This window comes from Pithys albifrons, chromosome 5 (genome assembly GCF_047495875.1).
Source record: "Pithys albifrons albifrons isolate INPA30051 chromosome 5, PitAlb_v1, whole genome shotgun sequence".
Taxonomy (NCBI): Eukaryota; Metazoa; Chordata; class Aves; order Passeriformes; family Thamnophilidae; genus Pithys; species Pithys albifrons.
Genome location: NC_092462.1, coordinates 29,788,916 through 29,808,224, shown reverse-complemented (window position 1 = coordinate 29,808,224; position 19,309 = coordinate 29,788,916). Strand labels below are relative to the sequence as shown.

The following is a 19,309-nucleotide window of genomic DNA, read 5'->3' as shown; positions in this document are numbered from 1 at the left end:
GCATTGGCACTTATAAGCCAAGTTCCTTGGACTACCATGCAAGCTGTCCATGTAGAGGTCATCCAAAGCATGAGGCTTTTGGGAACACATACCTGTAAGTGGAAGGCTTGATTTGTCTGTTATATAGTCCTGCTGTACATCCAGTTTTATGCCTGGCCTTACATCCTTTTGTAGTATAAAGCCTTACGTCCTTCAAAGTGTAACTATTATATCACTTGAACACTAAGAGCTCCAGTGGAAAAAAGCCTCTGTTAAGGAATAATGATTGTAAAGTCAAGAACTAAAACACTAAGAAATGCACAGAAAATCATTTGTATTCACAGATTATGATACATTCTTCAGTTTTGTAACAACATACCTTTTTCAACCTGTATGATCTGCTTTATTCACTGTGCGGCATAGATGGTGATTAGTGTGTCAGCACGATACTGCTCAACATTAGGATTACTTACTGTTTTGTTTTATCTTCCTGCTCTAATCTGTGGTCACGTAATTTATTGATTTACTGTCCCTTGTTCACTTGCTCTGAAGCTGAATTTAATTTCCTTACATGCTTTTTTAGTAGTACACAAAGTGGAGTAACGTGTAAAAACATTTATCACTTGGTTTTGCAGTTACCATATGAAGCAAAGAAGCAATATAATTTCCATCTTAGATACAAGCAACTTGAGGCCCAGGGAAAGAAAAAAAAAAAGAAACAAAAATAGAAAATTAGAGCTAAAACTACACAAGTGTCTGACCCGAAATGTGGCCATACTTTTCGTATCGCTTCAGCGCTGTTAAGTGTGTACTTCAGTGGTTTGAAGTAGCGCGCAGGGTGACCCCTCCGTAAGCGGTTCAAGCCTCGGCATGCCGGTCGGGCCAAGGCACACGCGCTGCTGGGGGAGCCGCAGCCCACGGGAGCTCCCGCAGGACCTGCTCTTGCCACCTCACAGCAGTGTCAGGGCTGGAAAGGACCTCTGAAGATCATCCAGTCCAACCCCAGAGCAGGTGACACAGGAACGCGGCCAGGCGGGGTTTGAATGTCTCCAGAGAGGGAGACTCCAGGACCTCCCTGGGCAGCTGTTCCAGTGCTGTGCCACCCTCAGTGTACAGAAGTTCTTCCTCATGTTAGCTTTAGTTTACGGCCACTACTCCTCGCCCTGTAGCTGGGCACCACTGACACGAGCCCGGCAGCATCCTCTGGGCACGTCCCTGCCCCCGTCGTGAGGGAGGCTGCGCTGGCAGCCCCGCTCCCCCGCGCAGGGCTCTCACGACCCGGCCCGGCCCGGCCGGTGCCCCCGCGGTGCCCCCGGGGTGCCCAAAGCGGGGCTGCCCGGAGCGGCCGCCAGGTACCTCCCCCCGCCGCCGCCTCCTCCGCCCCCTTTTGTGGCGGTGCCAGTCGGCCGCCGGGTTTCCTGCTGCCGCCGGAGAGCCGCGGATGGGCAGGGCAGGCCGCGTCCCCTCCCGCCTGGCCCCGCCGGCAGGAGCGCAGAGCGGGCTCGGGCAGCGGCGCGGCCGAGAGGGCGCAGGTGCGGGGCGGGCCCGGGAGCCGGGCGGCCGCGCCGGGGACAGCGCGCCGGCCATGGCAACCCCCGCTTCCTAAATGCTGCCGCCCGCCGCTTCGCCGCCGATGGCCGAAGCCTGGAGGCTGGAGGAGGATGAGGAGGAGCTGCGGGAGCTCGGCAGGAGGCACCGCAGAGCCGCGCTGAGCTCGGCGGCAGGTGAGGCGCGGGGGCGCGGCGGGCCGTGGCGTCGCTGGCTCCGGGCTGGCCCTGGCCCATCGCAGGGTCTGCATGCCTGTCGGGGGCCGGGCGGTGCCGCCCCGACCTGTGCCGGCCCCGGCCCGAGGCCGGCGCGGTTCCGCTCAGGTGCATCCGAGCCCAGGCATGTGCCCGCGGGCCGCCCTGCCGGGCACAGCCCCGGAGCTGCTCCTGTTCCGAGCCGGTCACACAGTCATGCCATGGTTTGGGCTGGAAGCGGGCCTTGAACGTGATCTGGTTCCAACCGCCCTGCCGTGGGCAGGAACACCTGCGACGAGACCAGGTTGCTCAAAGCCCCATCCAGGCTGGCCTTGAGCACTTCCAGGGATGGAGCATCCACAACTGGCCTGGGCAGCCTCTTCAGTGTCTCGCCAATCTGATGCTAACGTGGCCATGCGCTGGACACCACACACACGTGCAGATGCATGGGCTGCCCTATCAGGAAATTAAATGCCGATTTTGATTCAAAGTACCAGGGTGGAGGAACATCTAGAGACTAAGGTTGTCCACATGTAGCCATTTCCATGTAGGTATGGACAGCAGGCCCTGGCAGACAGGAGGCAAGAATCAGTGTGTACAAGAAGGCATGGAGCTTGGGAGACAGCAAATTGATACATTTTCATGGAGAGACCTGGAGGTCACAGCGCAAGGTTGTATTTGAAATGGTGAACTCCCGTGGACCCTGGCAGCAACTGAAAGTATTAATTCAGACATCATTGTTAATTGAGGGGCAACGCACATGTCACTTTTCTGTAGTCACTGAGGTCTGAACGCAGCATTTCTTTTTCTGTCTGTGTAGAATCCCCTCCAAAATGAATCATTTTCCTAAAGTCTGTTTCCAGGTAAAATCTCAGCCACACTGCGTAGTTAAAGTTGAATTCCAAATATTCTGATTTTTAACAATTATGGTACAACTGTAGCACTATGGCCACAATTTGTATGGTTTTGCATCCATTTCAGCAACAAGAAATTAAGTGTCCATTTGTAGATGACAAAGGTACAGCAACTTGAGGAATCACAGAGGAAAACTTGCAGCAGGGAGGCCCTGTGGCTTCCAATGGCCCAAGTTATGTCACTGCCTATCTGGGCAGATGCAGGATTAGAAGGACCCCATTGAAACTATTGTGGCTGGTAATGTGTGCAGGGTTTTGCCATGTCCAGGGTAGAGTGCAAAAAAACCCCCAGTGTTGGTTCCTGTATGGTTTCCTCAGTAGTTCATGCTGTTGGCTATGGTATCTGTTTTCTAAAGGTGTTTCTTTTTGAGGTTTCTATTAGTGGAAGACACGGAGCTGGTTCTACAGTTTATGTATGTATATAACCTTTGCTGCCTTCTTGTGGAACAAAGGTTGTTCCCAGAATTTGTCTTTGACACAATGCGACAATCAGTAATAAAAAGCCCATGACCTTTTTTCAGTTCTTATTAGTGTTTTGTCCGGACAACCACCCTTGAAAAAGGCCCAGCACTGTGTGCTTACCTTACTAGTGTAAAGTATGTGTGAATGAATGGCATTCTGTTTTAGCTATCTCGCCTCCTTGCCATCTGTTTGCAAGACTACACTGGAAAACATCATGAGGGCTCAAGGCATCCGTGAAGAATATCATCTAAGGTGGATGAGTTTGCTGTTCTTGCCTTACTTGACCTTTATTTACATACTTTTATTTACAAACCTATTGAAAATAAGTGGGGTTTTTTTTGCATGTAATGTGTGGTTGCACAGCCAAAATAGTAATATAAATAGATGTTAAATAAGCCTGCTAGGTATTTTGGTGGGGTTTAAGCAATGTAGTTGCACCTTAGCAGACTGTCAATTTAAGCATTTCGGTCTGTTAAACTAATTGTGAAGCAAGCAATTTAAAATTTCTGGTATGTTCTGCTTATGCATGAAAATGAGTGAGGGCAGTTGATCACCTTTGTCCTGCACGTGCCAGGCATGTATGCAAAGTGGGAGTTGAAAGGTGAAAGTTCACAAACGCCTCTGACTTACTAAACCTTCAGACATATAATGAGCACTGTTTCATTGGAGAACCAGAGCACAGGAGGCTCTGGAACGGAAGTAATATTTTCCCTTGAAGCTAGTCACAGTTGTGCTACGCCTCATGCTGTAGGATGAAGCCAGCTAAACTAATGTGACAGCTTGCTGCTGCTCTAGAGGTGTGATCTCCTTTGTGGATGTGCACTTCTGTTCTCTCCTGTGTGTCAGCTCTGCTGCTTGTCCAGCCTGTTGATGAGTGAAGTCACTGAAATTGTGGTTTGGTGGCAGCCTGGGCTGATTGACTGGGTGGCTGCTGCGGCCTCTGTTGGAGCCCTTGTGCTTGCTACAACCTGCACCAGCCTGTTCTGGTGCATTGGCCAAGCAGTGGAGTATTTTTCTAGTTCTCTTCAGTGGATGGGAGCCTGCTGATTCAGCTCACTGGAATGGTTTTGCACAGGTTTGGATGAATGTTGAAGTTGGCACAAGGGAAAGAGTAGGAACATGCAGCCAGAGGGAGGTAAGAGGCTGTGCCAGTCAGAAGTGAGTTTGGCTTAGGTTGCTGTGAAACTGCAGCCTGAGAGCTGTCAGAGCCTTACTCATGGTTTCTTTTATTTGGTTCGCTGGGCAGTGGATTGGTTTGGGTGTTTTGCTGGATTGTGTTGGGGGACTTTTTGCTGGTTTAATGAGCCAAAGACACTTAAGCACTAGACAAGTGCCAGAGCTGATGTTAAAGCAGCGTTTGAAAACTTGGAGATGCGGGCAGATGAGATGGGCAAAATCAATATTATCCAGGGGTTGGTTGTAGATAGCTCAGGTGACTTGTCTGACTGCCTATTTTTACCAACTGCATGCCATGATTCCATGTCATGGATTACATTACCTGCATTCAAAGAAGCTTTTTATTTTGCATGTTCTGGAAAACCTGTGAGAAGATATTAGGTAGAGCAATTTGAGACTCTTTTAATGAAAAGTTTTTTGCTTTAAGAAAATGCTGATTGATTTTTTTTAATATATGTATAGGTTTTTTAAGTTACAGAGAGGAGAACTATTCTTCAAAAATTGAGAAGAATAAAAGTAGCCTCATTGGTTCATTAAAACCAAATCATACGGTCATACCACTGCTGTGGTAAAGGAAGCCAGTCTTGTGGAAACCTTTAGGGTTTCTTACTGCAATATAAGGAAGTTAAATAATGTGATTGATTTCTACCTCCCTTGTTGCATATTTCTGTCACATAGATTATTGTTCCAGGAAGTAATAGAGACCACAGGATCTTTACTGGATTTTTTTTAATTTAGAATGTTAGTATTTTTATATAGTTTGTTTTTAATAAAGTGGAAACAAAAAATTCCAGACAAACCAGAACAACAACAAGGCCCACTAAAATCTTATTTTTCCATAGACTTGCAGGTTCTCTCCAGTCTAACTTAGGGCCTTAATCTGGTGTCCTTTCCTTTTATCATTAGCTTTTTATTCAGTGACTACTGAATAAAGTAAGCAGACTTGCAGGAGAGTTTATAGTGAATATAGTGAACTTTAGTTATGAACTGCATTGGTTAATTATGTGTCCTCGGTGCCACATTAGAGCTGAATACCCCAGTATTGTGATGTTGCCTAAAGTGCACAAGACATTTTTAATACATTCAGTATCTGCATTGTTTCACTTTGAATTCTGATCAGTGTTCCTTGAGAAAGAATAGCCCATTATGGACATGGCAGATACTTCTCTACGTAAAAATAAAATCAAATTGCCAAATATAGAAGCCAGTAATGACATTTGGGTTGACAATGAAGACCTATTGTGATTTGTACTGTAATGTGTGGTTAAAAGCACAGGTGGTCAATAGTACAAGGAAAGGCTTTGATTTAAATTAATGTTGCTCTGTTTTACTTATCACAAATGCTTGTCTGTGGCTTGTTCCGATATGGCGGCTGTAAATTTTACATACGAGTTCTGCTATGCTGATTGAAACATCTCTGGATTGTGTTTTGTTGGAGGTTTTTTCCCCTCTTCCTCTGTTTCTCCATAGTATTTGAGATGTTTCCTGGAACCTTTTCAACTCTAGTGGGTAATTTTAGATTATGATTGAAATAACCTATTTTTGGTCTGTTAATTGACTGAGTGTTTTGGGTTTTTTTTTGCCAAAACAAGGTCTAGTTCAGAGTTGGATCAATTCTTTCCGCTCCCACAACTCCCACATCAAACTGGTGCTGTCTTGTTTTGAAGCTGAGAACAATGAGCTGTGTCCAATATAACAAATTAAAGCTGAATATTTCACTGTTCAGCATGCTGAGAGGTTATGGGGCTACCCTTGTATAGTGTGTCTTGACAAAATTCAGTGAACATTAATTTGCAGGCCTGGTGGACTTTTTACAGATAAATGAAGAATACGAGAATGCTCAGCAGTTGTTCCATGTTAATGCAAAAATATGTGTTTGACCTTAGGAAGTAAAGAATAAGATGGTCTGAAATTCCTCATGGAATCCTTAAGTCTGAGACTGTTTCAGTGATGATGTCCTTGGGGGTTCACCGGGTCATAACAAGAACAACTCGACCTTAGTCCTTCCCAAGGTGTGCCAGCAACCTTGGAGCAGAGAAAAAGCATGATTAGGAGAAGGGTGATTCTAAGAGTTAGTTGCTTAACTAAATCTTACTTTTCAGAAGTGGAAAGATCTGCATCTTGCAGAACAGATGTCAGAATTGTTCAGCTGGAAATGTCTTTGTCTGCATGCCTGTGTCCTTCAGTCCTGATCTGGAGATCATTCTGCTTGTCCATACTGAGTGTAACCATTTGTCCTCTTTAATTCAGAGAAGAGAAAAAAAATCTCAATAGAGTAGATCACCTGCCTTAAATAAATTCATAAAATCTACCTATGATCTGCTGCTCTGTCCATGTGTATGCAAGAAGCCCTTAAAGAAAGAGAGGGCTGACAGGAGCCATGGAGGGGAGGAAACAGGACGTGTGCCCTTATTCATTTCTAAATTTATTTATTTAATCAGTTGGCTCACATGCAGTAGATTGCCCGCTGAGCATCTCTTCCCTCTTTCCCCTGGGATTCAGTCTGTTTTGTTTTGGCAGTCCCAATGCAGACCCAAGGATTTCAGTTTTAGTAACTGCTTGAGGCACCACACAGTAAAACATTTAAAAGGCAAAGAGCACAAGCAGTGTAATTCTTCTGTAATGACCTCTGACTGGTGCTGGTATGTTGTGTCTTGTAAGTATTAAGAGGATTACTGACTAGGCATTTTCTGTAGCTCACTGAAGTTACTGCACACATTTCCACTATATTTCTTAGTCTTTGACTGTAGCTTGCTTGAGGTAAATATCAGGACTAACTAAAACTTTTCTGAAAGTTAAATAACAGAGCCTGTACATGTAGATTCCACACCATTGAAATTCCGGTGTACTGTCATTGGCAAGAAAAAACCTGCTTGCAGTTACCTGGCCAAGGTTAGAGACTGAACCCCAAAGAGTGTTGTGTCCTCTGAAGAAACAACCCTTCTAAAAATGGAGGCCGCTCTAGGGAAAATAACTGAATAACTTTTGATAGCCAGTCTGGTGATTTCCTGGCCAAGGAAACTGTAGAAGGACAACAGTATCAACAAAGTATCATTATTAAGTGATGAAATAAACCTGCTTCATTTAGGCTATAGCCAAAGCAATGTACAGAAATGTATCATTACTAATGGAGAGGTAGTTTGTAGCCAGAGAATGACCCATTGCGTTACCATTGCCCACAAATCATGCTGTTACCTGCGTTGTAAGCAATCGTTTCCTGTCCAGGCAACAAAAAGTAAGGCAGTGTTGTGCATTAAGAATGAGGATAGACAGCAAAGGGTCATAACCTCCATGCAAGAAGCTTTTACCAAAGTGGTTGTTGTTTATAGATGGAAAAAAGTTAATATTTGTGAACAAATTTGTCAATATTTGCTTTTGACTGTATAGCCTTTGTTGTTCTGAAGTGTGTTCTTTCACATGGTGTGCAAGAGACCAATCAATACACAAGAGTTGAGGTATTTGATTTATTTACAGTGCACCACAGAAAGGAGTCCTAGGTGGCAAATCCACAAAGCCAGTACACCGATTATCAAAACTTTTCATTATTTATGCGTTTTAACAAGCAAAGGCATTAATGTTTATTGGCTATGAATTACATAGTTCTCGCATTAATTAATATTCTATTTCTATTGGTTAAATGACTCTTTTGTTTCTTGTGGTGATTGGTCCACATGTTCAACCTGCTTTTATATAGAAGGGTGTCTTGGGTTGGTGGCTGTGGTCACGATCTCCCCCTGCCAGAATTACCTTTTACCTAGTTAGCATATTAGATTGATGAGTTGGCTTGCTTTGTTCCTCCTACTCTGGTTCCTGCTGGCCTTATCTTGGACATTCTGCCAAGTGTCCTTGCAGTCTATCAGTTCAGCATTCCAGTGCGATTCTGTTTCTCAAGTTTTGTAGTTCCCCATTTTTTTTCTTTCTCTGCAGCTGCAGTTTCTGAGGCAAGTTAAGCTGCAATTAATGAGACGTATTAAATACGATTTATCTGTTTGGAAGCCATACATAACCTTGATTGAAAAATATGTAAACAGCAGAGTAGTGGTCTTGACTCTCCTTTAAAAGTTGATGTAGTTCTATGTGTATTTCAGTAAGAATCTCATACAATGTGTGCCAAATAAAAGTCTATTTTGATAGCACTAAAATAATTCAACATAAATGTGTTCACTTGATGTTTATTATCTATAATTAAATACAGTACTTTACATTCAGCATAGTTTAGTTTCTTTGCTGTGATGATTTTGTGTTTGTGACCATGGAAGTGTTGGCTGGAAGGGAGCCCTGGGGTCACCTAGACCAGTCTCCTTGAAGCAGGCCTGTTGCCAAGGCTAGATCCATCCATCCATCCAAGGCTTTGTCTGGCTGTGTCTGGAAAAGTCACCCAAAAGAAAGGGATTTACAGCCTGTGCAGGTAACCTGCTTCAGTGCTGCACTAACTCCTAATGAAAGAATTTTTGCTGCTGTTCAGCCTGAACCTTCCAAGGCACAGTTGCAGGCACGCCCATTGCAATGGTGTCCACTAACACCAGGAAATTTGCATTTGTGATCTTTGTTGCTACCCTACAAGTAGGTGTGTGCTGTGGTTGAACAGCTCCTTTGCCACCTTTTTTCTGGAGAAGTCCAGCCTCTCCAGCCTTCTCATTGCACAGTCCTGCCTTGCTTGTTCAGGTTCTCAGACTACACAAAAAATGTGCTGGAAGCATTCTTTTCACTGCTGGCCAGGAGCTTATACTCTGCTCTTGAAAAACAGTATGAACCAGAGGTACTGAATCGTTCCAACAGCAGATTTGGGAACAAAATATATCTTCTGTTGATCTGAGGTTTGTGCTTGGCAAGTATCCTTCCCTTCAGTGAAGGGCAAAAATAAGTTTTACAGGAAAGCATAGGTTTAGTGCTTGATGGCACATAGCAAGAAAACTTCCTTTTTTCCCCCCTCAACACATTGTATGAATTTTGAAAGACTCAGGATTTTATTTATAACAATATTTTTAAATTGACCATCTGATGTAGTGCTGTTACACTAATTGCTTCAGGTGGTGTTGTAAATCTGTAGAGATTTGTATGGATTGCATGTGTTATTCTAAAAACATCAATTTGACATTCTGACATGAGAGTTTAGAATCTTCTGACAAAAGTTATTGGAATTCTAAATAAGATGCTTCAAAGATGAGCTTAATTGGTTTATGAAGTCTTGGATGTGTTACAAAACAAATCTATCCCTGCTTTCTATGGCTGGATTTGGGTCCAGCTTGAAGGACTGCATGACAGCAAGGCTGAAAATGTAGTAGAAGCTGAATGCAACTGATTTTACTGTTCACTTCCTTTCCTACTGCCTTTCTTTTGCCTAAGCTTTATAAGGGATCATAGTATTTATTTTGTGTGTGTGTGACTACCTCAGTCAGATTGTTCAGGCTTTTGAAGAGAATGTGATTGGATCAGAACATGCTAAAGATTTCAAATGATTGGTACTGTCACTCCTGTAACTAGGAGGGCACACACCCTCAGCCTTTCAGAGCCACCATAGTAGTTCACATGTGTCCCATTGCACAAACCAAAAACCCAAGAATTTTATCATTTTCATGTCCTTAGGAATGTGGTACTGGGTCAGACAAAAGGTTCACCCTCTCAGGTCACCTATTCCTTACAATTGCCTATGAATAACTTCAGGAAACTATGCAAGAAACACCTCCTAGGATTTAATTTTGACTTCCAAGAGAGACTCCTTCCCCTCTGCAGTCAATTTCTTAGCAGCTTCTCGGGGGCTGCATATAAAAGGCCCTGCTAAATCACTGGCAATGGATTTATCTTTCACAAATTCAATTCCTCAATTCCTTTTTTGAATCCACTTAGACTTTTGGTCTTCAGATCTTACACAAGAGTAAGGACCATGATTATTCATTATGAGAAATTAGTTGCTACCTTTTACATCCAGATTGGTGTTTTTACTGGATATTCACTGGTTCTTGAATTGTGATGATAAATTTCTTGTCACTGGTTCTTGAATTGTGATGATAAATTTCTTGTCTGTACTCTGATTTTTAATATGGTCTGGAGTGTGGTGATTTGCTTCCTTAAAAACTTAGGTAAATTTTCAAGCATTGTTTTTCCTATGAAGGGGTTTCTGAACCACTCTCCTTCTAGACAGAATATTGTGTGCATAAAAGAGGCCATTTGATTTTTTTCTTCAGTTACAGCATTTTGATTTTGTTTATAAGAGATAAGCTAAAATTAATATAACTTGTTTTCTTAAGGTAATAAACTTGTATTCATCATGCATTCCTTGCATTAAAATCTGAGTGCTCAATATCACAGATCTGTACATGAAAATTGATTCAGGTTATGCACATCTGTGCTAAATGATTTAGAAGAATTTTGGAGTGTACAGTGTGCTGCGATGTTATTCATTATTACAATACTGTTGGCTCCCACTGTTGGAGTATTGGGACATAAATGTCTGGAAACAAGCTCATAATTTGATAACTTTCTCATAATAAATTGTTCCATCAGTGTGCTGTATTCATTTTATAACTGCTCTGTAAATTTAGGTACAGAAACTAATAGAAATGTGGGACTTGTGATCAAAGTAGAAGTTTTAAAAGGAGTCTCTCTTCCTCTGCCTCGTGCTTGAGGAACAAACAGCACTGTCGGGTGCCACAGTTTAACTGATGGCAAATGCTGGTCATTTGTCTTAAGCTCACCAACCTGTGCAAGTAGGTCTGACTTAACACCCAGTGAACTCCAGACTGGGATGATGCAGTTCACCTGAGGCTGGACACCTGCTGGAGTCTACCATGTCCATTATGGAAGCACCTCAAGACAGGTCTTGGAAGACTGTCACTACCAGCAGAGAACAGATATAACTGAACAGTGAGATGAGATCATGCTGCAGACCTCATGTATTCAGCATTCAGACCTAACTTCATAATGACTAAATCCATTTTTTCTGTGCTGGTGTGCAAAACTTGCTGTAGCTCACCAATATCATCTCTGGGAAATCCATGGTAGCGAGTGCCATGACATCAGCCACGTTTCACTTCTCTAATTACTGTGCACTGGCTTGATGTTCGTGTATCCATTATCAAGAACTACTTACTTGAGGTGTGTCATTATGGTATTTTGGCACCATAGCAATGTAGAGGTACTTATTAGTGTATTTACAGATGTTGGATGCCTCTGACAGGATCTGTAGGCCTTTTTGGTGAGTGCACAGAAGTGGAGAGAGGTCAAGGAGCACATGGAAGGAGAAGTATTTCTCCAAGGTACCGAAGAATTGAAATAATTTCTGCCAGCATTAGCAGAGTGCCCAGAAACTCTGGGTTTATCTGTGGTAAATACTGGATTTTTTGTTTGGAGAAATTCTGGATGCTTATGGCTTTGCCATCCTTTTCCTTGGTCATTTTAAGTTGCCATATGATTTTTGAAGCCTCCCAGTGAACAGTATGGAAACTCCTTCATGTTACCATGAATAGGAACTGAATGAATGAAATTTGTATTTAGAAGACTGAGGACAAGATGCACTAGCCTCATGTCAAGGCTAAAAGTAGTTAAAGAATTACTTTTGTAATAGCTGCTTTTCCTACTGTGTGTTTTTGAGAGGTTGGAAGGAGGAAGAAGTACAATTACCAAACATTTGGAAAAAAGTGGGTGGGAAGACTCTATGAAATACTGTAATTTCTCAGGAGCCCAGAAATAGGTGCAATCAGTTTTGTCTATAGAACAAGGGCCTCATGTGAAAAATGAAAGGTGTATTTGTCTGAGTGGTTGTTTAAAAGACATTTCTTAGAATTGTGACTCACAGCTTTCTTTTTATACACCAAGGGAACTCAGTATTTTTATTATGATCTGTATATGTTTTGTAAATTCTGTGGAATTCAACCACGTTTTCAGTTTTTAAATGAAAAATAGTACACAAAGCTGTGTGTTGTGAATCATACTTACTTTTGCTGAGCATGCTTGAACTTGCTACCAAATGGTATAAAAGCCCTGTGCTTTTATAAAACCCTAGGAAGGGTTGCCTGTCTCTCTTTCATCACAGCAGATGGTGTTTCTATTCTGTAACTTGCTGTTTTCTTGTGTGTCCCTGTCTTTTTTCCGTCCTGTCTTTATAAAACACTGTGATTTTCTGGTTTGGAGCCTGGGAGGACATGTTTCACATTGGTTAGCCAAGTGGGCCTGTGCCAGGGTAATGGCACTGGTGTCCAGTAGGTGCATCTTTCTGTCCTTTTCAAAGCCTGAGGACCTGTGGGCTTCCTCAGGAATCTTCTCTTACCGATTAGTCAGGACTTCTGATGTGCTCCCTCTGTTTGCATTGGCCTTCCATTTCTAATTCCTATCTCAGGTTGTGGTAAGACCCAACTTTAGTGTTGTTCAGATGAGTCTGCACACCTACATCTTCCCATGGACACAACGGACTCCACAGAGGGATCAGATGGACTGTGCAGATGGGCCTTCTGCACAACGTGAGATCGTGGTGCAAGGAATGCAGCTGTACATGGTGCCTTCTGGTCAGGGTGGTCCTTCAGGAGCAAAGGGCACACGTGGGCAGAGTTAGGACACACGTTAGGCCAGCAATGGAGGACTCTGAGGTACCTTAAAGGGGATTTGGTAGGTGTTTAACACTTACCTTGGAGTAGATGTGGATAAAAGCATTGCACACATCGGTAAAATGTCTTCAGTATGCCAGGTGACTCACATCCTAAAAAACTGGATGCTAATCGTTGCATTATTAAATAATATGTATTAAAACATTACTTACTTCAGTAATAGGAGGATGCTGGGCTCCCTGTTGTGTGGAATACTAGCTTAGAGTTGCACGGCTTGAGGTGTGTGCTTGAAGCTGATGGACGAGGATTATCTGAGGTTGCAACTATTTTTTGGTATATGCTAACATCACTAAATAAATCAATTTTTTGTACCTTCACATTAATCCCTTTTAGGATGTTTCTAGATCTTGTAGTCTTTGATGATAAAGTGCAAGAGACTGTTTTGGGAGTAATCCACTTTACAGTACTTCAGAAAAACGCAGTGCATGTGAGAGGCAATTGTTACATTCAGTTTCCTAGAATTTTTTCTGTGTTGGGCAGAATTATCAATGTCACTGAAGAAAAAGTATTTTGTGAATATGCTAATTTCAAATGCACTCCCTAGAAAATTAGTACTTGTAACCAAGTCATTGAGGTTTAAGACTGTTCTCATTAGGTGTCTTTATGTGAACTGAGTAGACAGCTTGGAGATTTTTTTACCATAAATAGTGACAAAAGACCACAAGAGAACAAGCTATTGAGTATTTCAGTGGTATCTTAAGAGAACTAAATACTGTTATTTGCCTGGTACATTTCTTCTATTTTTAGAGTTGTTGGGGTTTTTTTATGGTTGAGTGTTTTCCAGTCCTTTTTTTTTAATTTGCTGTTTTCCTTCTCTCTCTGCCATTTCATTCCCCCAGTCTCCAAATTTCTCCCAAAGTACAGACCTATGCACTTAGTTTCACTAACTCTAATGTCTGATTTCTAAATTGAAAGCAGTATCACCTTTATTCTGTCAGTGGCTTCACAGGATGAAATAATCAAGAAAGAAATTTTTTGATTGTTTTAAAGCTGAATTAATTTGCCATGATAGGGAAGTTGGATTATCTTCTGAATTGCTATTCAGCACTTATTGTGAATCCCTGTGTCACCCACATTGAATATGACTTAACTTCTAAATGCTTAATGCATAAGATTTTACTGGAGACTCATTGCTGAGGTTGGCCATCTCAACAGTGAAAACATATTGTTTCAGTTTAGCAAATTCAGAACATTTTTCATCTGAATTAGCTCAGGTGGTCAGAGCATGGTGCCAGTAATGCCAAGGTTGTGAGTTCAATCCCTGTGTGGGCCATTCACTTAAGAGTTTGACTTGGTGATCCTTGTGGCTCCCTGCCAACTCAGAGTATTCTGTGGTTCTGTGATCATCCAATGGGATAGGATCGTTGGGTTGGCAGGAGGGTGGGAAGGGTGAAGTTTGCAGTGTTTTACATCCAAGAATAAACTAACAAGGTAGTGTGTGACTTCTCAAAAATGGTGAATGATTATCTGAAATGTGTACAACGAAGGCTCTTTGTACAACACCTAGTTTTGTACTGTGGAGATCAAAGGAAATTGTTTAAATGGTGGAAATGATATCCCCTGCAGTCATAGCCTCAAATTATCCTCTGTGTGGCCAGGAATGTACGTTTAGGATTTTGTTCAACAGGAAAAGAATCCAAAACATGGCCTATGGAAAACTTAACGAAAATTGTTCTTTTTATTACTTTTAGGAAGCCTGTTATCGTTATTACCTTAGTCACTCCACAGCAGTGTTTCTCTCTGCATATGTTAGGTCTCCCAGCATGGAAAGTGCCCCTAATTAGCGTGGTAAGGGGCATGTTGTGACAGGTGAGTGCACCTACGCACAGGTGTTCAAAGCTGGAGGCTCTTCTGATGCTGGATGTGCTGGTCCTCAGGCAGGGCAAACAACTGAGGAGAAGAACAGTTGAATAGATTTGGGGTTTGCATGTAATGTATGAATGTTTAGAAGATTGTTAATACAATGTCAGAAGCACAAGCTTGTTCACACCTGTCTAACTATTGCATTTATTGCATGTTATGTATCACTACCCTATGGCAAGCAGACATAGGTAAGACTGAGCTCTGTGGTCTAGCTGAGGAATATGCAGAATCATGTTAAATCTCCGATTTGGGAAGAAAAAATAGTCCAGTGCTCTTGAAATATAATTTCCTTTTACTTGCAGTGCTAGCAACACCAGAAAAATGCTTTTCAGAAATCTGGATCTAACATTTCTGGAATGCCTAGAGAAGAACATATTTTGTGGCTATAAATCTTGGTCACTTAAAAAGTTGAGTCAATTAGTTATTTTCCTCATGAAAGTATCAAAAATTAAGTAGTAGGGATCATCCAGAGTAGCTCCCACTGTGATTTTGGTGGTGTGTGGATGCCTATGTCTGCTTGTACCTGAAGTGCATAGTCTAAGAATTACATTGCAATAATCAGCTGGGGGATTTTGTATGAAGATGTGGGGATTTGTACTTTCAGGAGTTGATAATTTCTTGAAGAAGGAGCTTTAGGAACAACTGTATCCTAAATTTCCTTCTTAAACAACTTTGGTAGAAGGCACAAGAGCGATAATATATGTATATGATGGGTGTATTTGATTGCTTGTATACTTTGTTTAATCATTTATGGCTTGAACAAGCCTGGTTCCTGGTGCTGAGTTTGGTCTAGGTTCTTAACAGCATGAACCTTTCTGAGAAGTGGTGAGAGCTTACACAGTCTGTTTCCTTTTTTTTTGTTTCTGTGTCGGCCCCCTCTTATGCTGGCACATATGTTCAGACTGATACACACACACATTTGCTGTTGCAATGCAGGAGTAATGTAGGAGCAAGAATGAGGGAGTGGAAATTCAGTCACAAAAACAAATCAACAGCACATGTTGCACTGCCAAATGTGGCCTCTGGTGTCCAGTAAATTCCTTTTTTCACCTATATGTTGTACAAGTGGACAAAAGGCTTTCACGGTGATTATAATATATTTTTAATCTCTTCACAAAGTTAAATAATATAGTCTTTGGGTAACTTTATGCTTTATGGTGGTCAGTAGGTTTCAAAGTTAAATACTCAACTGCAGAGGTTCAGTGTGTTCTCAGGTATGTGTTGGGGTCCATCCCCAGCCATCTCTGTCATGTTTAAGAGTGGCAGAAGAAGCATTACTCCAGATATAAAACCACTTTAGGAATGCTTTATACTTACAGACTCCATTACTACTTGTATAATTTCATGGTGGGGCTTTTAATGTTGTTTCTTCCCCTGCAATGTACTGCTCCAGAATTAAACAGCATACTGTAGAATTTAAAGCAAGTATAAAAACTGTCTGCATTTACAATTATAAACTTTGACTGTGTCCTCGTTTGGTGGCCTTTGGTAGTAAAGGGAAAGCTATACATAAACTAAATGTTAAAAGTTTCTTCCAAGTCTCTCATTAATCTCTTCTTGAGCTTTCTGCCTTTTAAACAACTGATAAGGGACTCTACTGTTAAAATTCTAAAATACATAAATAGATGTTCATTTTTATGGAGTTTGTTGCATAGCTGTTCCTAATAAAATTGAACAAAATTTATAGTAGATTCCATACAGTGGTATCAGTTTGTGCTGTTCTGTCTCCTTACCTGTGAGAAGTGCTGAAAAGAAGAATCACAGAATCAGAGAATGGATTGGGTTGGAAAAGACCTCCGAGATCATCGAGTCCAACCCTTGGTCCAACTCCAGTCCATTTACCAGATCATGGCACTCAGTGACACGTCCAATCTGCGTTTAAAAATCTCTAGGGATGGTGAATCCACCACCTCTCTGGGCAGCCCATTCCAATACCTGATTACTCTCTCTGGAAATAATTTTTTTCTGATATCTAACTTAAATTTCCCCTGGCAGAGCTTAAGCCCATGCTCCCTTGTTCTATTGCTGAGTGCCTGGGAGAAGAGACCAGCCCCCACCTGGCTAGAACTTCCCTTCAGGTAGTTCTAGACAGTGATGAGGTCACCTCTGAGCCTCCTCTTCTCCAGGCTAAACAACCCCAGCTCCCTCAGCCTCTCCCCATAGGGCTTGTGCTCCAGTCCCTTCACCAGCCTTGTTGCTCTTCTCTGGACCTGCTCCAGCCCCTCAATATCCTTTCTGAACTGAGGGGCCCAGAACTGAACACAATACTCAAGGTGTGGCCTCACCAACGCAGAGTACAGGGGAAGGATCACTGCCCTGGTCCTGCTGGCTATGCTATTTTTGATCTGTTGTTGTGACCCACAACGTTCCTTAACAGAAGACAAGAAGGTGGCGGTATCAGTGGAAGTTACTGCTTGTCTCAGTGCAAATAAAGCAACTAGCACGCAAAGTCCTGCACAAATGCAGATCTTTTTCCCAGAAAATGTGCACTGAGTTTGAGTGAGAGCCCTTTCTACATTGTCAATTTGAAATGGAAATTTGGGGCTGTTGATCTAATGCAGCTGCATAAGGGTGCACTGTTCAGCTGTTACTGCCTGGGTCTGGGTGCATGTTGCAAAAATAGTGGTAGGAGCCATCATATTTCTGCATGATGTCCTGTGAAGCCACTGCATCAATCTCAGTGTCTGGGTGCGTTTAGGCCTGGAAGTTTCCAAAGCCCATTGGGGATTGATCCATTCAGGTTAGGCTGGGTTGTGTAGCCTCTTTCAGCATGTGCCTATTCTGAGAGTACTACTGCTCTGTGTCTTCGTATGGCCACCACTGCATAAGAGCCCACAGTTCCTGTTGCTTGGTTTATCTAGAGGCTTGCTATTGCTACCGTAGCATCTCATGCTGTCTTTCATTGTGAAACTGCTGCTGTGCCATCAGGAGCTGGAAGCTGTGGAGGTGGAGGTGGCTGTTTGCTCTAACCACATCTTCCTGAAGAGTGTTCCAATGTTCTGCCTCCTCTGCTGGCTGCTCAATACAAGAGCCATAATTAAGCTGGAAAATATGATATTTCCCAGAAATGGGAATGGTATGTGCCCTCCTTTGTTCTCTTCAGGCAATGCAGCTTTTAAAAAAGATGAGGCTGGGGGATGGAATTAGGACCAAAAAGTTAAAACCTCAGGAGGTAATTTCACTGAAGGTTCCCCAGTGACTTTGCAGTTTTGATGCAGCAGAACGTGCGTTAACTTTCCACTCATTTTCCAACAGCATTTCATGTTTATACTTAAATTTATTTCTAATGAGAGCACGCTTTTCAGCTGAAGTCACTCTTAGCAACAAGATACTTTGAAGAAGCTTGCAAAATAAACAGAGAAAAACAACGGCTCTGTTTGGTGTGAGTTGCCTTTTTTCCTTTTCTTTGCTTGTCTTCCAGAGACAGGAGTTATTAGGGTTAGGGTTAGAAGATACTGTTTTCTGCATTGGTGGCCTTTTTGGCAAAAAGTTATTCTGAGTTGGTGGAGCAACAGAAATAATATTGGTTCAGTTATTTTTCTCCTGATGGTTATGTTTATGTTTTCCTTGAAAAGGAAAACTGTTCTATCATATTAAAAGCAAACAACACAAGAAGATAGTTATCCCACGCTTGAAGGATAAGAGAATCACCAGTTAAAGAAACCTGACCCTTTCTAAAAGCAACTGGAACATGGCAGTTCTGTCTGCTGCTCAACCTTTGAATGCGGGAAAAAGGCAAAAGGTGTCCATGCTATTGATGAAATACACACAGCATGATTTTATAAATAAACACTAGATTTGCCAAACAGTTGTGGTGTGAATAGCAGATCTTTCTGTCCCAATGTTTTCTTTGTTCTGCAGTGCTTCAAACTTGGCGACTAGTCTTCCCAGCCTCAGCCAGGAGTCTGACTTCTTCCATTTCATCTGCTCCACCTGTTAGCTCCTTGACTTCTTGCACTGTATCCTGCTGCTGGGCAAGGATAATATATTTCTTTGGCACTGGCTGTATTTGTATAAGGGCAGCAAAGGTTTTGTAAATAGTAGATGTTAATGTGAAGAGGAGAAAATCTCTAAGTATGGTCTGTAGGAGGGGTTGGAGTGTGGTGAGTTCCTGCGAGTTGAGAGAATGCAGGTCTCTGACTATGCAGATGGTGGATTGCAGGACAGGCAGAAAGAACTTCATTAACCAAAATAAACAGAATCGTACAGCCTGTGGGTACTGCCTGCTTAGGAATTCCTAGCCTATTTTACTACAGTTGCATAGACAGTAAAGAATATTATTACTTTTAACAACAGCAGGATAGGGAGGACTTTCTGATGTCTGACTGCCCCGTTTGTTCGTTGTGCATGCTAGTCCAGCAACATCCAGTGTTTGCTCTAATCTAACGTGTGGTTTTGGCTTTCAGAGTTTAGAATTGAAGGATATACAGTATTCTATTAGAAAAGCTTCATGTCCCATAATGTTTTATAGCAATTTATGTCTTTGATATAGAGGAAAATCTGTAGTGTGGGATTTAATTTTCAGATCTTTACAACTCTCCAGTCTTCTTGATTATTCCTGTTAGATTACAAA

The 19,309-nt window shown here is 42.3% G+C and overlaps 1 protein-coding gene across 3 annotated transcripts in view; it reads left to right on the top strand.

Moving 5' to 3' along the window:
• Window positions 1–1,394: 1,394 nt before the first annotated feature.
• SH3D19 (SH3 domain containing 19) overlaps window positions 1,395–19,309 on the top strand; it is an 84,938-nt gene continuing 67,023 nt past the window's right edge. For all 3 annotated transcript variants that reach the window (XM_071556088.1, XM_071556087.1, XM_071556091.1), the window contains exon 1: window positions 1,395–1,703. In XM_071556088.1, coding sequence (XP_071412189.1) covers window positions 1,586–1,703 — 118 coding nt within the window. In that variant the 5' untranslated portion in view covers window positions 1,395–1,585. The remainder of the gene's footprint in view (window positions 1,704–19,309) is intronic.